At 42.4% G+C, this 14,063-nt stretch overlaps 1 protein-coding gene across 1 annotated transcript in view; it reads left to right on the top strand.

Moving 5' to 3' along the window:
- Positions 1-14,063, top strand: part of MAPK11 (mitogen-activated protein kinase 11) — a 178,481-nt gene that overhangs the window by 63,323 nt on the left and 101,095 nt on the right. Inside the window, exons 3-4 of the mRNA XM_069229665.1 lie at positions 2,482-2,540; positions 3,750-3,861. Coding sequence (XP_069085766.1) covers positions 2,482-2,540; positions 3,750-3,861 — 171 coding nt within the window. The remainder of the gene's footprint in view (positions 1-2,481; positions 2,541-3,749; positions 3,862-14,063) is intronic.

Raw genomic sequence — 14,063 nt, 5'->3', positions numbered from 1 at the left:
TGTTTGCATGCCTGGAAAACACAAAATGCCAAGATTTTGTGTCCAGTGTCCCACACTACCAATCCAAGGGAAACTCCTTGTTGATAGTTTGGTCAGGGTGGTTTGCATCTACCTTTCAACCAATTCCCCTGATCGTAAGGATACTGGACAAAGACAGACAACTGGAGACATTACTCATTCTCATAGCCCCGCAGTGGGCCACACAGACATGATATTCAGACCTACTTGATCTGTCCAGAGGGCAGATGATTGCAATCAAAGCACCACAGGACTTGATAACCATGCAAAACAGAAAAGTGTGCCACATTGAAACCAGCCACACTGAACCTAGCAGTGTTGCTCCTTTAATACCTTGAATTTGGGCACCTACAGCTAACCTCCAGAACAATGGAAATCCTGAGGGATGTGATAAAGCCAAGCACTATTCTACTTGCCACTCTCATTGTCACTATGGGAAAAGATAAGCTTCCACCATCCAGGTCCCAGACCAAAATTTATAAATTCACCACCAGCGCTCCTCAAACTAGCAAGAGACCTGCTGAGGGGGAATGCCTTCTACACCCTTAAAAGCACGCCATAACCTCCAGGCTACATAGGCATCCCAGGACGCCTTGGAATCGAAGGTTTGAGTCTAGGTAGGCCTCCTGCATCAAGATCTCCACAATGTGCCGGGGTGAGTGTCAAAGGTGGAGAGTCGTGTTTCCACACTGGAGGAGGACTCCTCTAAACTTCAGTCCAACGTGACTTCCTTACTAGTGACTGTCCGAACTCTGGAGGCCAGGGCGGAGGACGCAGAGAACTGCTCTTGGAGTTGAAACCCCTCACCCGATGACCTTTGTGGAGACATGGTTCTGTTCCTGGATGCCAGAAGAATCCTTATCACCCTGTTTTGTGGTCAAACGGGTGCTTCATTCACTTGTGCGGCAGCCAGCCCAGAGCTTCTGTCAGGCTTCTGATTATCAAAATCCTGAACTTTCGAGAGTGAGATACAATACTCTGAGAGACCCGATCTCATTGAAATCCTTTGACGCAATCAAGCCAAAACTCAGAGCCATGTCCATCCCTTATATCCTGATTTTTCCTGCGAGACTATGTCTAGCCCACAACTTCTGCTCCCAATTCTTTGACTATCCTGAGGCTGCCTGGGACTAAGCCACAGAACAAAGATCCCTGCGTAAACATGACCATCCAAGTGGAGACTCAGTCTATCATTGTCCTTCTGAGACCAACTGGTGCTCGTTGGAGGCACCAGCACCGACCCAAGTCCAAGAGTAGAAAGGGAGGACGTGAAAGATCCTGACTACTCTGGAGGCCGACCAGGGTGGCTCCTAGCTGGAACATGATACTAGCACCACAACTGGACCATCTCGTGCCTCATTGGAGATTGACTGGGATGCTGCCTTATGCAGCATAGTCACACTGATGGAATCGCCAGAACCTCTTCCACATGCTGACAAGAACCTACAGTTGGCCCAGGGTGCCTAGTAATATGCATATCCTCTTCAATAGGTAATTGTAACAAAAGAGGTCTTACTCGAATGCCCTAGTTATGATTGCAGTTGTTGAAGAATGTTTGTGGTCGAAAGATGCTTCCCGGGTATAAGTGTGGGGTGAGGGTGTGGGGGGAAATGTTACAGTGGCTGTTGTGTTTTTTTTTTGTGTGTTTTTTTTTCAATGGTTTTCTATTCGTTTTTTGGCCCATAATACCATGGACACAAACTCCTTCATCTGACACCTTGGTTCTAAATCCCACCTTTATTGCTCCCATTACGCACATTCATTTCCTTCTCACTGCCTCCGCTATGGAGGCCAATCTTATTTACAGGAACGTGAATGATCTACTAGACAACATTAAGTGCACCTGTGTCTATCCTTTCCAATAAAATTGCTTGTAGGTTTGGCTAATAAAAGGTAAACTCAAGCTTTAGGTCATTCATTTTAGACTCCATTATTGATGTTCAAAGAATACAAATTCATGCACTATTCATGTATTACTGTAGCCTTATAGCCCACTGCAAACGGCTATACTGGTTGTTAAAGTCCCTGAACCTGAGTCATAAGCACAAGCCACAGGTAAAGGCCTATAACCAGTGAGAGGGCTTTTAACAACAAGTAGAGTCCAAGGAAGAAGGGCTATAAGGCTGTTGGAACACTCCACCCACTGAAGGTAGAACGTTCTAAATTAAAAAGGGAGAAACAGAAAGACAAACATTGGAATGTTGGAGCAGAAGGCTTATACCAGCTATTACTAGCCCTGAGACATTTCAGTGGAACTCCCAACATTCCAATGTTAACATTTATGCAACTAGAGCTCAAATGATTAAGGCTATAACATTCTACTAAATGGTGGGCCTAGATCTTAGGCCATCACAAGCATACACTATCCTCTCCTTTTTGGATGTATCCCTTGTATGTTGATATAGTGTTATTTGAATAACCACATATACTTCCTGCTGTTAATTTTTTTATTTTATTTTCCAGGTAATAGGATTGCTGGATGTGTTTACGCCTTCAATTTCTAATGAAAATTTTAATGAAGTGTAAGTAATATTGTATTTCAAGTGTGTGCATGTTGCAGGATTTATTTATTTTTGGGATTTTTTTTAATTAGTTTGGTTTGTAGTTAAAATTGCTGGAGGATGCTTGTTAACCAACTAATTGGTCTAGCTCTCGTACTTTACTTTAATTTTGATAAGCAGGTGTGTTTACTTTCTCCTCTGGTGGAGCTTCACTAATATTCAAAATGATGGGCCAGTTGTCTGGTAAAACAGGTCAACGGTTGTGTGACCAAACACTCAACCAAGAGTAGAATTAAAAAGTCTGTACACTAACTTGACGACATTTTAAGTCTGTTTTCATATCTTGATTATTATGAGTCCATCCCCATGTTTGCAGAAGCTATATCATCTGTACTAAAAGCATACCCAGTGCCAAACTGATCGGGTGAGACAAGGCTACCTCTGCAACCACAAATGCATATCTTCGTGTAAGTAGAGCTGAAGTGGCTTCCTGCCTAGTCTTCACCTCTTTCCTGATGTCATTCATAAAACCAAACTTCTGCATTTTCCCTTTAAACAAATGTAACTGGCTGAGGCTGGTGTTTGCAGTGCAGTTTAAGTATTATAACTCCCCAACACACTTTACATATGTGTGTAAGCATTCTTTTAAATCGTACACTTTTACATGTAGAGGAAATGCGGGGGTGAGTCCTAATTTAAAATTAGAAAGAGAAGGATGTGATTGGGATCTATTTTTTTTTTATCTTCAAAGTCTGTGTTCTAACCTAGCTTGAAAAATGGAGATTGCACTGTTTTTTATCATACTAACGTCACCAGCCCTAAAATCTACACGCACATAAAAAAGATGCCTTTTAAGTGTACTGTTTTGTAAGTTACGTTCATTCATGTTAGGTTGGCATGAATTGGAATCATCCTAAACAAACTACCACACGTAAGACTCTTCCGAAAAGCAAATGTAGGGTACTTTTCTTATTGTGAATACATCAGTCTGATGCATTTGGACCAAACTTTTCAGTAGCCAAATGATGTATCCGTTTAAGTGTTATCACGCAGTTCAAGACAACTAAGTACATTTGGCAAAATAAGTTCTAGAGGGAGTGAGAAACCATCCAAATAGAACTATTTGTCCGTTATTATCGTCCTTTACCTTCAGGGTGTCAAACATCCTTGTATTTAAGATTATTTTCTGACATTTATTTTTCTTTTAAAGGAAGTATTTGTTTTTTACAGTTACCTTGTGACAAATTTAATGGGTGCTGACTTGAATAATATTGTGAAGTGCCAGAAGCTAACAGATGACCATATACAGTTTCTTATATACCAGTTGCTTCGAGGACTTAAGGTACTAACCTGTGATGTCTATTTTGTATAAGCTATGTTAATCTGTGTTTTTTTTTATGTTGAAAATGAATATCTTCACAATGCCCTGAAAATAAATCTCCCTAAGAAGAGCCATTTAGGGAGTTAAAAAAAACAAAAAACGTTTTTACAGTTCTTGGTCCACGCTTTCCAAGGCCATTTGTGAATTGTAGTTATAGCTCTCACGTCTACAGTTGCTCTACCAGGTTCTTTCTTACTGGATGGCCTTGACAAAGAATCCAAAAGAGTGTAAATCATGTGCCCAGTTACATTAGATGACTATGTTCGTGCATGATACATTTCTTATATTGGGTTGAAGGGTGTTATTCAACAAGGTAGAGGTTTGCTTATGGTCTAAAAATATGCCTTTGATTGGACGTGGCAGAACATGGGTCTAATAACCGCATGTAATTAGAATATTTTCTGGCAGTGTGATGCTTGTTATGTGCATAACGTAGGTCTAGTAACAGCATGTAATTAAAGTACTTTCTGGCAGTTTGATGTTTGTGTGGTGTGAACAAGGCACTCTTTGCATGCTTGAGGCCAGGATTATGAACCTGTTTTGGACTGATGATTTTGACCACCCTTTTAATTCTGTTATTTCTCGTGTGGCAAAGTTGCAGGGCTGCATTTATTACTGCACAGAATACATAGGCATGCTTTAATGTTTTCTTAAGAACCGATAATTAACTTCAAAGTGAAATGATTACTTATGTGTAAGGCCTTTAGTAGCTTCTGTTTTTAGAATGCATGGGAGACTTTGGCACAATACCTCTGCAGCATGGTGGCATACACTGTAGTGCATGAGTGTTTGCCGAGCAGTGCCATCTAAAACCATTTGCATCCAGTAACCTACATGCCATTCAGTGGTAAATTAGGTTTCTGTGGCTTATCTAAAAAACCCTTATGATTTTGTTCCTGGGGTTATAATTCACACTTGAAATATACTTTTATTAGGTAGATTAAACATGCAGGACTGGTAGTTTCATAAGGAGAGATATAAACATTGTTTTCAGTCCTATTTTGGTTAAAGAGCTGATAATTATTACACCGTTCATTTTACTGGTGAAGTCTTAAAGGAATTATGTGGATTTATATGCTGCTACAAAGCATGGTGCACCTTCCAGGTTTCACTGTGCATGTACCTTTCCAGGGTTGATTTTAAAATTAACAGCATTGATTGTGGTAATAATAATTCATTCTGTACTTTATACTTTTATCCCATATTTGTAGCCAATGCACATTAAACATACGCCATATTAATTAAATTCATGGTATGTTTGCTTCTGTCCAACTTTGTTTTGCTGGTCTTTAATGTGCTGCCCGCTGTTTGCACTTTCTGCCCTGTTTATGTCCTACAGTGATTGATACACTTCATGCAAAGTACTGAAATTTGTGTAAATGTAATTTTGCGGTCATTAGTCTCCTTCGTGCATTCTTGGTAAACAGTTCAGGGTGTGGCTTTCTGGGAACCTTGTATTATTGTGAATCAATGACCTAGTTTAAGAATAATTACATGGTTAGTTTACACCACTTTCAGTGCCTAATTCAATTAATTTGATCGGCAGTGATCTAGCAAATAGATTAGTTTGATTTTCACCCTCTTGTGCTATGCCTGGACTTCTGAATATAGTGACCGAATAGCTGGAAATGGTGTGATCAATAAGAGTACAAGGAAGATAGAAAAAAAGGCTTTTAGTACCAAGACGTACAGATATGCTGTTCTGCGCACACAACCCTCTTAATTGCAATGATTAAACCGACAGAATGTGCTTTACAGTTCTTTGAAATGCTTTAATGATGTAATCTACTTCAGTACAAGCACCAGCTTGGGATAGCTTTGCAGACATTCAGAATTTGTAACGCTGCCTTCTTATTGGTCTGTGCCATTGCAAAAGTCCTTGAAATATTTGAGTAAATAAATACATTGGAAATTACAGCCAAATTTGGGGGCTTTCATAATATCACAAAAAATGTAATCTCAACTTAGTTGATTGAGTGACTCAGTGGTGAGCGCAAACAGGAGCAGCAAAGGATGGGGTCATACCTATTAGTGAATTGACTGAATAACACTATTCTAATGAGCAGCATTTTAGACTTCAGTAATGATTCTACATTGATTTAATGGCAAGCAGCACTGACAAAGAGAAAGGGTGAAACGTTCTTCTGCTTGCCCTCTTCCATCCCCAGGATCCAAAACATATTTACTCCCCAGTAATCGAAAGAGCTGAAGAGAAAATCCCCATGTACAACCTGTTTTTAAACAGAAAGGATTGTCCTTCATGTGTATTCTCTTCCACCTCAAGAAGGGGGATCTGAAGTGCATTCATAATTCATTGTCTTTTGAAATTCGGTGTGCTTTGTTGAATTCATTTTCAAAGGGCATTTATTCATGGTCGGTCAGTTCTAGAGGGGGGCAACTTCAGGGTTCGATGTATCCTTCAGGTTCCCCTCATGCCCCTGGATGAGCCAGTAATCTATCCTGGACCAGCTATTATGAGCCCCAGAGTAGAAGGTGCCCTCCCTTACCAGCGGGAGGAGAGTCCTCCATGCGTCCAGCAAACCATGTTCCTCCACAATGACTATGGATATGTGTGCCTGCATTAGCATGATAGTGGGATGGTGTGTGAGGTCTGCCCCAGTCCGAATTCAATGAAACATTAACTCTCTCCTCTATCAGTCTCCAGAGCCTATCAAAAATCTCCAGGTATTGGGACCATAGCAGTTAACAATGGTGATGAATATGCCCGGACACTCACACAAGAACAATATGCGCATATTAAGGAGTGTTGGATCCCTTCCATCCTCCCTAATTATTTTGATTGTTCTTGTGTGAGTGTCCGGGCATTGTCTCCAGTTTTCACTCCCTTGACTTCTTTTTAATCTTGACCATTTCCCAACAGCGAATAATAAACTATTAAGTGAGGGATCTGAGCCAATTTTACTATTCTTTTTCTGTACATTATTTCCTCTCTCGGACCCATATTTGGCTCCGCGGCATCATCGAGTATATTCAAAAAGATCTCCGGCAAAGAGCCCCCCCTCGGGGGGTGCCCATCAGACATTGCAGCGCCAGTCTGACGAGGAGCTGTCCGATGATGAAGCATGACACCAAATATGGTGTGTGAGGACTATTGCTCCTGATTATCAGGACTCTTTCTCTTTCCTTCTCTTTCAATTTCGGAACAGTGTACCAAATCATATTAGTACGTTGTTGGGAGGGTGTACACTGGACCGCCCAATCCTCCTCTCTTACCCCCCTCTTTTTTCGAAGCAAGAATACGTACCCCATTATTTTTGATTTGGCGGAGGCCTAAAACTGAGGTTGGAAGTAAATCAACCTGAGCCTTCAAATGATCCTGGTTGACTTGAGTCTCTCTTAAAAGGCAGGTACTTTTATTCTTTTGTTTTAGGGAGAGAATGGTCTGTGTTGTGAGAGGAGTGATGAGACTGCGAACACTGAAGAAAATAGCTCTCAAACCTTTGAAATGTGGATCACTCCTGTTATAGCATATTACCCCATACTCTCAATATGGCTACAGATCTTTTTTTTTTTTTTTTTCGGTAATGGAGATTGGTGGAAAGGAACGTTTTTTTTTCTTTATACAAACTCACACTCCTTCACTCCTGGATCGCAAATCTTTTTTTATTTTAAATACTGATTTCACCTAGTGAGCATACGGTAGGTGTCAGTCTTATCAAACGATCCCAACATCACCATTCCAGTGCTTCCCTTTCTCCCTTATCATTACATTTTAAGCCACCATTGCATGTTCTGCATCATGAATCATGACTGCTAGAGTGGAAGCTGGCAGCACATGCAGGTTTGCCTCTGATCACCTGCCCCTCAACCCCCCCCACCTCAGACAACAAGGTAACAGCTGGTCTGTCGAAAGCTTCATATTGGCTCAGTAACTTATTTTCTGATGATGTGGAGATGCTCTGCCACTTCTCCACTGGGGACAATCCTGTTTTCCTTACTTGGCGAACCACCTTTCTTTGTTCCTTAAGCATAGTCTCTGTGGCCAGCTTGAACATCTGTCTTTACTTCATCACCTATCTCCTCTTATCTCTTTGTGGCTGCAATGTGACTTTTGATCTTGGAGCTGTCTAAAGGCCATCCCTTATGCATAAGGTCTCCTTAGCTTTGGTCCAGGATGTAACTTGATGTAGGTGGTCTTCCCGTCGAAAACCTATCATGGAAGGGTGACCCCAGCAATGGGCTCTTAGTGAACTGGTAATGAAGTGAAGTACTGTCTTTTCTGTAGGGTCTCAGTTGAAAGGTCTTGGTAAAGGGTGATAGAATGCCCTTTGTACTCGTAGTCTTAGTTCTTAGTTCAGCCATGTTTTTTGTTTTCTTTTAGCTGGGATTGATAGATTCTGGTGAGGCTGTCTGGGAGAAGTATGTTCTGTGAGGCCAAAGCCGCTACTTTGAGAGTCCTAACCAACTCTAATCGTTTGGTATCTTCCATTTCGACAGGGAACGGAATATCATTTTGACAAATGCATTGACGTCCTTGCCTCCTGCTCCATTAAGCAACTCCCTAATGTGCTTATTTTAGTGCTAGGAGTTTTCCATATCTTCTTATTTTTCTTGAAGGATAATGTTTTACTTCTGAAAGTGCATCTCATCTTCCATGAAGAAATTTTGCTCCAAGGATCCATGCTGGCAGCTTTGTCCTGGCAAGATTCTTTCCTCCACATCTTCAGAATTGTTTTCAGTTCCGCACACAGTGCTGCAAACTCTTCTTTCAACGTAAATTACTTTGTGTCATAAGGGTTATCAGCCTTCGAATGGTTGTTTACGTGGGGGTTCGGCAGTGTCCTAGAGGCGGGCCTCGCTTCAGATTCTTCCGCTCCCACCCCATTGGCTTCTGCCTAGCCTGCCAACGTGTAGCACATGTTATGGCATTCCTTATGTTCACATTGACCATTCTCAGAACTGGTGTGGCTATTCTTATTGGAAGCAAAAACCTGACTGTAGTGTAGATGTTGATATTTCTTGGTGTGACCACATTACTTGGAGTAGCACTTACTTGGAGTGCCCCATGTAAATTGACCTTGATGCCAAGGATGTTAGTAGTCAAAACTTAAATCGGTTGTAGAATGTTCATATATTGTAATATGGCCTTTCCAAGGCAATCGACTTATATATCCACAAAGGTGAGAGCTGGATAGGATGCTAATGAAGCATGAGGTTAGGTTGTAAGGCATACTCTGAACATTACATGACTTGATTCTCTACCGATCTCTGCTTCTGAATGGGTCTGCATAAGCATAGGTTCATCCAAAGGCACTCCCAAAAATGTAATCTACAGTGCTGTCCACACCCCAATGTCTGCTGTAGATCCCTTGTCAAAAGGATAAGGGACCCCTATACACCTCTCTGCTGCAAAAATGCGAGGCCTAGCCTAGGGGGGGGTCTGTATTTAAACAGTTGTCATTGGAGCCTCCGAACAGCTAGTAGTCCATTATGTTGAAGTGGTGGCAACCCCCCCACCCCCCATGGCACCTTTTATGATCCAGGCCTTTCCACCCTTGAACATATTGAGCAATCACCACTTTGAATTGCCAAGAATTTGGGTTCATCGATGACAGACCCTCACTCACAGATACTTGCTGCTGGTGTCTAAACCACTCAACTCATTTGCCCATTCTTTCCTCACACTTTTGCCTTCAAATATGGGCTACAGTGGAAGAGTTGGCACGCAGTCTTCACTGCTGCTCTGGATTTCTACTAGGCAAGTGTCTTATTAAGGCCCAGTATCTCCAGTGGTGCAGTTCCTGCCTGCACTGCCACCATACAATGGCCTCCTAATCTGGTGTTGTAGATCTCTCTACTTGAATTCCTCCAATGTCACCAGGGGGCAGACTGGGACTGAGAATGCCAAGAGAGTGCCCAGTTCCATTCCAGTCCTGGCCACGTCTCTAAAAAAGTAACCATTTAAACTGATGCTGGCTGAGGGCTTCTCATAATTGGCTTGCTGTTCTTTCACGCAGTGCCATATATCTTCAAGAACTGTGCAAGGAATATCAGCTGACCGAGTAAGCTCCTTCTTAATGCCCAGGGTAACTAACACAGCAGAGACCCTTTTTATAAAACTGTTTCTGTGGTGAACTTCTGACATTGAACATATTGGAAGAGACTAACTAGACTTTGGGACAATATCTTTCTCTGTTACCCTGTTCATAATATTTTATTGCATTTTTGTTTCTACATAGCAGAATATGTTTTAATCTGTTGTGTCAGGTGTTTGTAGTTAAACATTTAGGGGCTGATTCCAAGTTTGGCGGGCGGCGGGAGCTGCCAGAAGACCGTACCGCTGTTTAAAGAACGCTGCGGTCATTCTGAGTTTCCCGCTGGGCTGGCGGGCGACCGCCAGAAGGACGCCCGCCCGCCCAGCGGGAAACCCCCTTCCACGAGGATGCCGGCTCCGAATGGAGCCGGCGGAGTGGAAGGGGTGCGACGGGTGCAGTTGCACCCGTCGTGATTTTCAGTGTCTGCCAAGCAGACACTGAAAATCAATGTGGGGCCCTGTTAGGGGGCCCCTGCAGTGCCCATGCCAGTGGCATGGGCACTGCAGGGGCCCCCAGGGGCCCCACGACACCTGTTACCGCCATCCTGTTCCTGCTGGTGAAAACCGCCAGGAACAGGATGGCGGTAAGGGGGTCGGAATCCCCATGGCGAGCAGCGCCGCCATGGAGGATTCCCTGGGGCAGCGGGAAACCGGCGGCACACCGCCGGTTTCCCGTTTCTGACCGCAGCTTTACCGCCGCGGTCAGAATGCCCCCGGAAGCACCGCCAGCCTGTTGGCGGTGCTTCCTCCGTCACCTACCCTGGCGGTCATAGACCGCCAGGGTAGGAATGACCCCCTTACTACCTTCGTTTTGCCTACAGGCCTTGTCATCCTGTGTTGCTCCTCAATTCAATTTCCTGTTTCTTTTAGATGTCCCACTGTAGTCAACTTGTACATAATAAATACCTGCTTCAAATAGCTGCTTAAAATGCATGCATGTCAGCTTGGGAGACAACACGCTGCTATCAAAAGTAAAGTATTCATGGACCTAACCTTCCCACTCTGTCATACAAGCTGGATCACGTAAAACACAATGATTTAGTTATTGGGCATATCTGTGCCCAATTTGGATGTTCCTCCAAATTTGGCACTGGTGATTAGGCCGAAAGCCTCTCTTGAAACTGGTGTATTGAATATACCTTCTCCACACCCCGCACTTGCATGGTGAGTGAGCACTGTTTTGGCAACATTTATGTTCACATCATTAGAACTATTGCATTTGTTCTCTTCATAAATGGCTGTTTCAGAAGCTTTCACATCAGCCTGCAGGACCAGCAAGATTCTGGAATTATGTTCAGTGAACTATTAACAGAGACAAGCTAGTGTTAAGGATTCGTGTTAACCAGATACTGCCAATACTTGACTAGAGTAGAGAGTTTTGCACTTTTTACCCTTCATAAGGGTTCTCTTGTTCTGCAGAATCATATATGGAGCTAAAGATTTCACACATTCCAGTGAGTTGTTAGTGGATACCAGGCTAGCTTAAAGAAAACAAATTCAACCTTTTTCCATGGAGAGCTGCAGCTCTTTTGACCAGTCGAGGATTGTTGTAGCAGCCCTTCATGCAAATGATGTCTCTTCAAGAGATGTGCCGGGTAACAAATTGGAAGATTTTGTACTTGTTTCCAAAGTATGCAACCTTCGTCTCGCTTTTTTTTATTTTTTTGGGGAGCTTTTATTCGAAGTATGCCAGCTTAAAGAAAACAAATTCAACCCTTTTCCATGGAGAGCTGCAGCTCTTTTGACCAGTCGAGGTTTGTTGTATCAGCCCTTCATGCAAATGATGTCCCTTCAAGAGATGTGCAGGGTAACAAATTGGAAGATTTTGTACTTGTTTCCAAAGTATGCAACCTTCGTTCAGATATGAGAGTGGAGAAGCAAGGGGGATAGGTTTACAGTAGACACTTTTGTGGAAGTCTTAGATTTCCACTCTTCCAGATTAATACTGTTTTGCACTTTGAGCAAGGCATGTGAATGTATGAAAGATCGACTGTTAAAAAGGGAAGTTGCCCCTCTCTGTTACTAGTTCCACAACGTGTATCTTTTGTAGACTCTCAGGTTACCGACACTCCTCTTGATTGAGTTAATTACGTACCCTGTGTTAGTGACATGGGACTTCCTTGGTAAGCAACCTGAAACCGATTTACCAGACTGAAGAGCATTTGAAGCATGTGACTACAAAAAATGCCAACACCGGAGAACTACAGCTGCAGGTAAGGTAAGTAACTCTTTTCATTTTTAAGTAGGATAATTTGTTTTTTTAATTAATACAATAGACGTTCAGGGATCCAGTGATACATTTGCTAAAAATGGCAGGGAGTTGAGGCACAATTCCAGCTTCTACGCTGGAAATGTGGCACCCAGCCCAACGAGTTTAGAAGACTATATTCTAACATTTTCATTACATTCATTTGCTCTTCAAGTTTCTCTTACTGCTGTAGATACATCCTGTTCTGACTGCAAAGCGTCTCCAGGGGCACCTCACTTAACTACATCTAATGATGAACAATATTTGGACTTTTTTGGCCTCCAACAACAAACACATCAACTTGCTAAATCGGGTCTCATTACCAAATCTGGGCAATGTTCATCTTTCTGGCATATGGCGTTTCCCCTCTATGCAACAGAACAGACAAATGCATACACGTTGGAATGGTGCCGAAGGCCTAACATCAGTGCTTCATTGTGTAGGTGGTGCGCGCAGCACTCATCATTAGACTTTGAACTAGAGCAAGAAAGACGGAAAAAGGAATAGGAAGCAGAAAAATAAAGGGAGAAAGTAAGGATTACAAATAACTAGCAAGGGTGAGAGAAGCAAGAACAATAGGATTGTGTAAGAAACAGACATTAGCTGTAATAGAGAGTAAACAGCCTTCATGATCCCCAACCCTGACAATTGGCTGCACTAGTGACTGGCTCCTAAGAAAATATTTGGGACCCTTAATTTTATATGTATATTGTTAGAAATTAAGCCCTGCCTAAACATTTATATTACTTAGAAGAATATTTCTAGTATTTCCATCAAATAGTCATACATACCCACATTATTAAAGAAAACAAACCTGGACCTGCATGATCCCAACAACTACAGACCAATTACAAACAGGCCTTTCCTGGGCAAACTGATACAAAGAGCAGTATTCTCCCAGATGTCACAGTTCATTGAAGATAACTCCATACTTTCAGACTACCAAACAGGATTCCACCTAGGAAGAGGCACAGAATCGTCCCTCACTGCCATATGAGATGACCTTAAAAACACAGGAGACCAGAATGGACCTCTCAGCTGCCTTCGACACAGATCACCATGACACTGTAATACATATGCTCTAGGAAGCTGGCATAGAGGGGACTGCACTTCAGTGGATCACATCCTACCTTCAAAACAGAACATATGTCATCTATACTCCCCCTTTCTCATCCCAACTGTACTTCACAAAAGCAGGGGTCTGTCAAGGCTCTGTCATCTCACCCATACTTTTTAGCATCTACATGAAGTCATTACTGACAATGTTCAGTGAATTTCAGCTCTCATGCTATAACTATGCCGATGACACACAAATACTCTTTAAACTGGAAAGACCCAAAGACATTGGAAGCTCAAAAATCTTCAGTTGCCTCAGAGACTTTGATTAGTGGATGACATGGTGTCATCTCAAATGGAATGCTTTCAAAACTGAAACATTCGCATTTGGAAAAATTATGACCCATTCTGCTTCTGGCCTGGCAATATGGGATCACCTCCTCCAGTATCTAAGGAAGTAAGAAACCTTGGACTTACCATGGGCTTCAAGTTATCAATGAATGCCCAGGTGGACAAATTAGCAAGATCAAGCTTCATTCTTATGACAAACTTAGCATCGTCCAACACCTGTGATTTCCTCTCAAGGTCCAGGCTACAATTTGTCTTGCACTGTCTAAACTTGATTACTAATAATTACTTGAGATGGTTAGCATGCCTAGATATGAACTTTTAAGGTCTAAGAGGTCAGTTATCTGGTCTCAGTATATCTTGAGATGGTGTGGGATCTGCATCCAGGTAAATTGATGCATCCTTTGTATCTCATGGATATATTAGCAAGATCTTTACCCACAGGTACCTCCAGTG

Source organism: Pleurodeles waltl, chromosome 4_1, assembly GCF_031143425.1.
Source record: "Pleurodeles waltl isolate 20211129_DDA chromosome 4_1, aPleWal1.hap1.20221129, whole genome shotgun sequence".
Taxonomy (NCBI): Eukaryota; Metazoa; Chordata; class Amphibia; order Caudata; family Salamandridae; genus Pleurodeles; species Pleurodeles waltl.
This window is presented reverse-complemented; position numbering and strand designations above follow the sequence as displayed.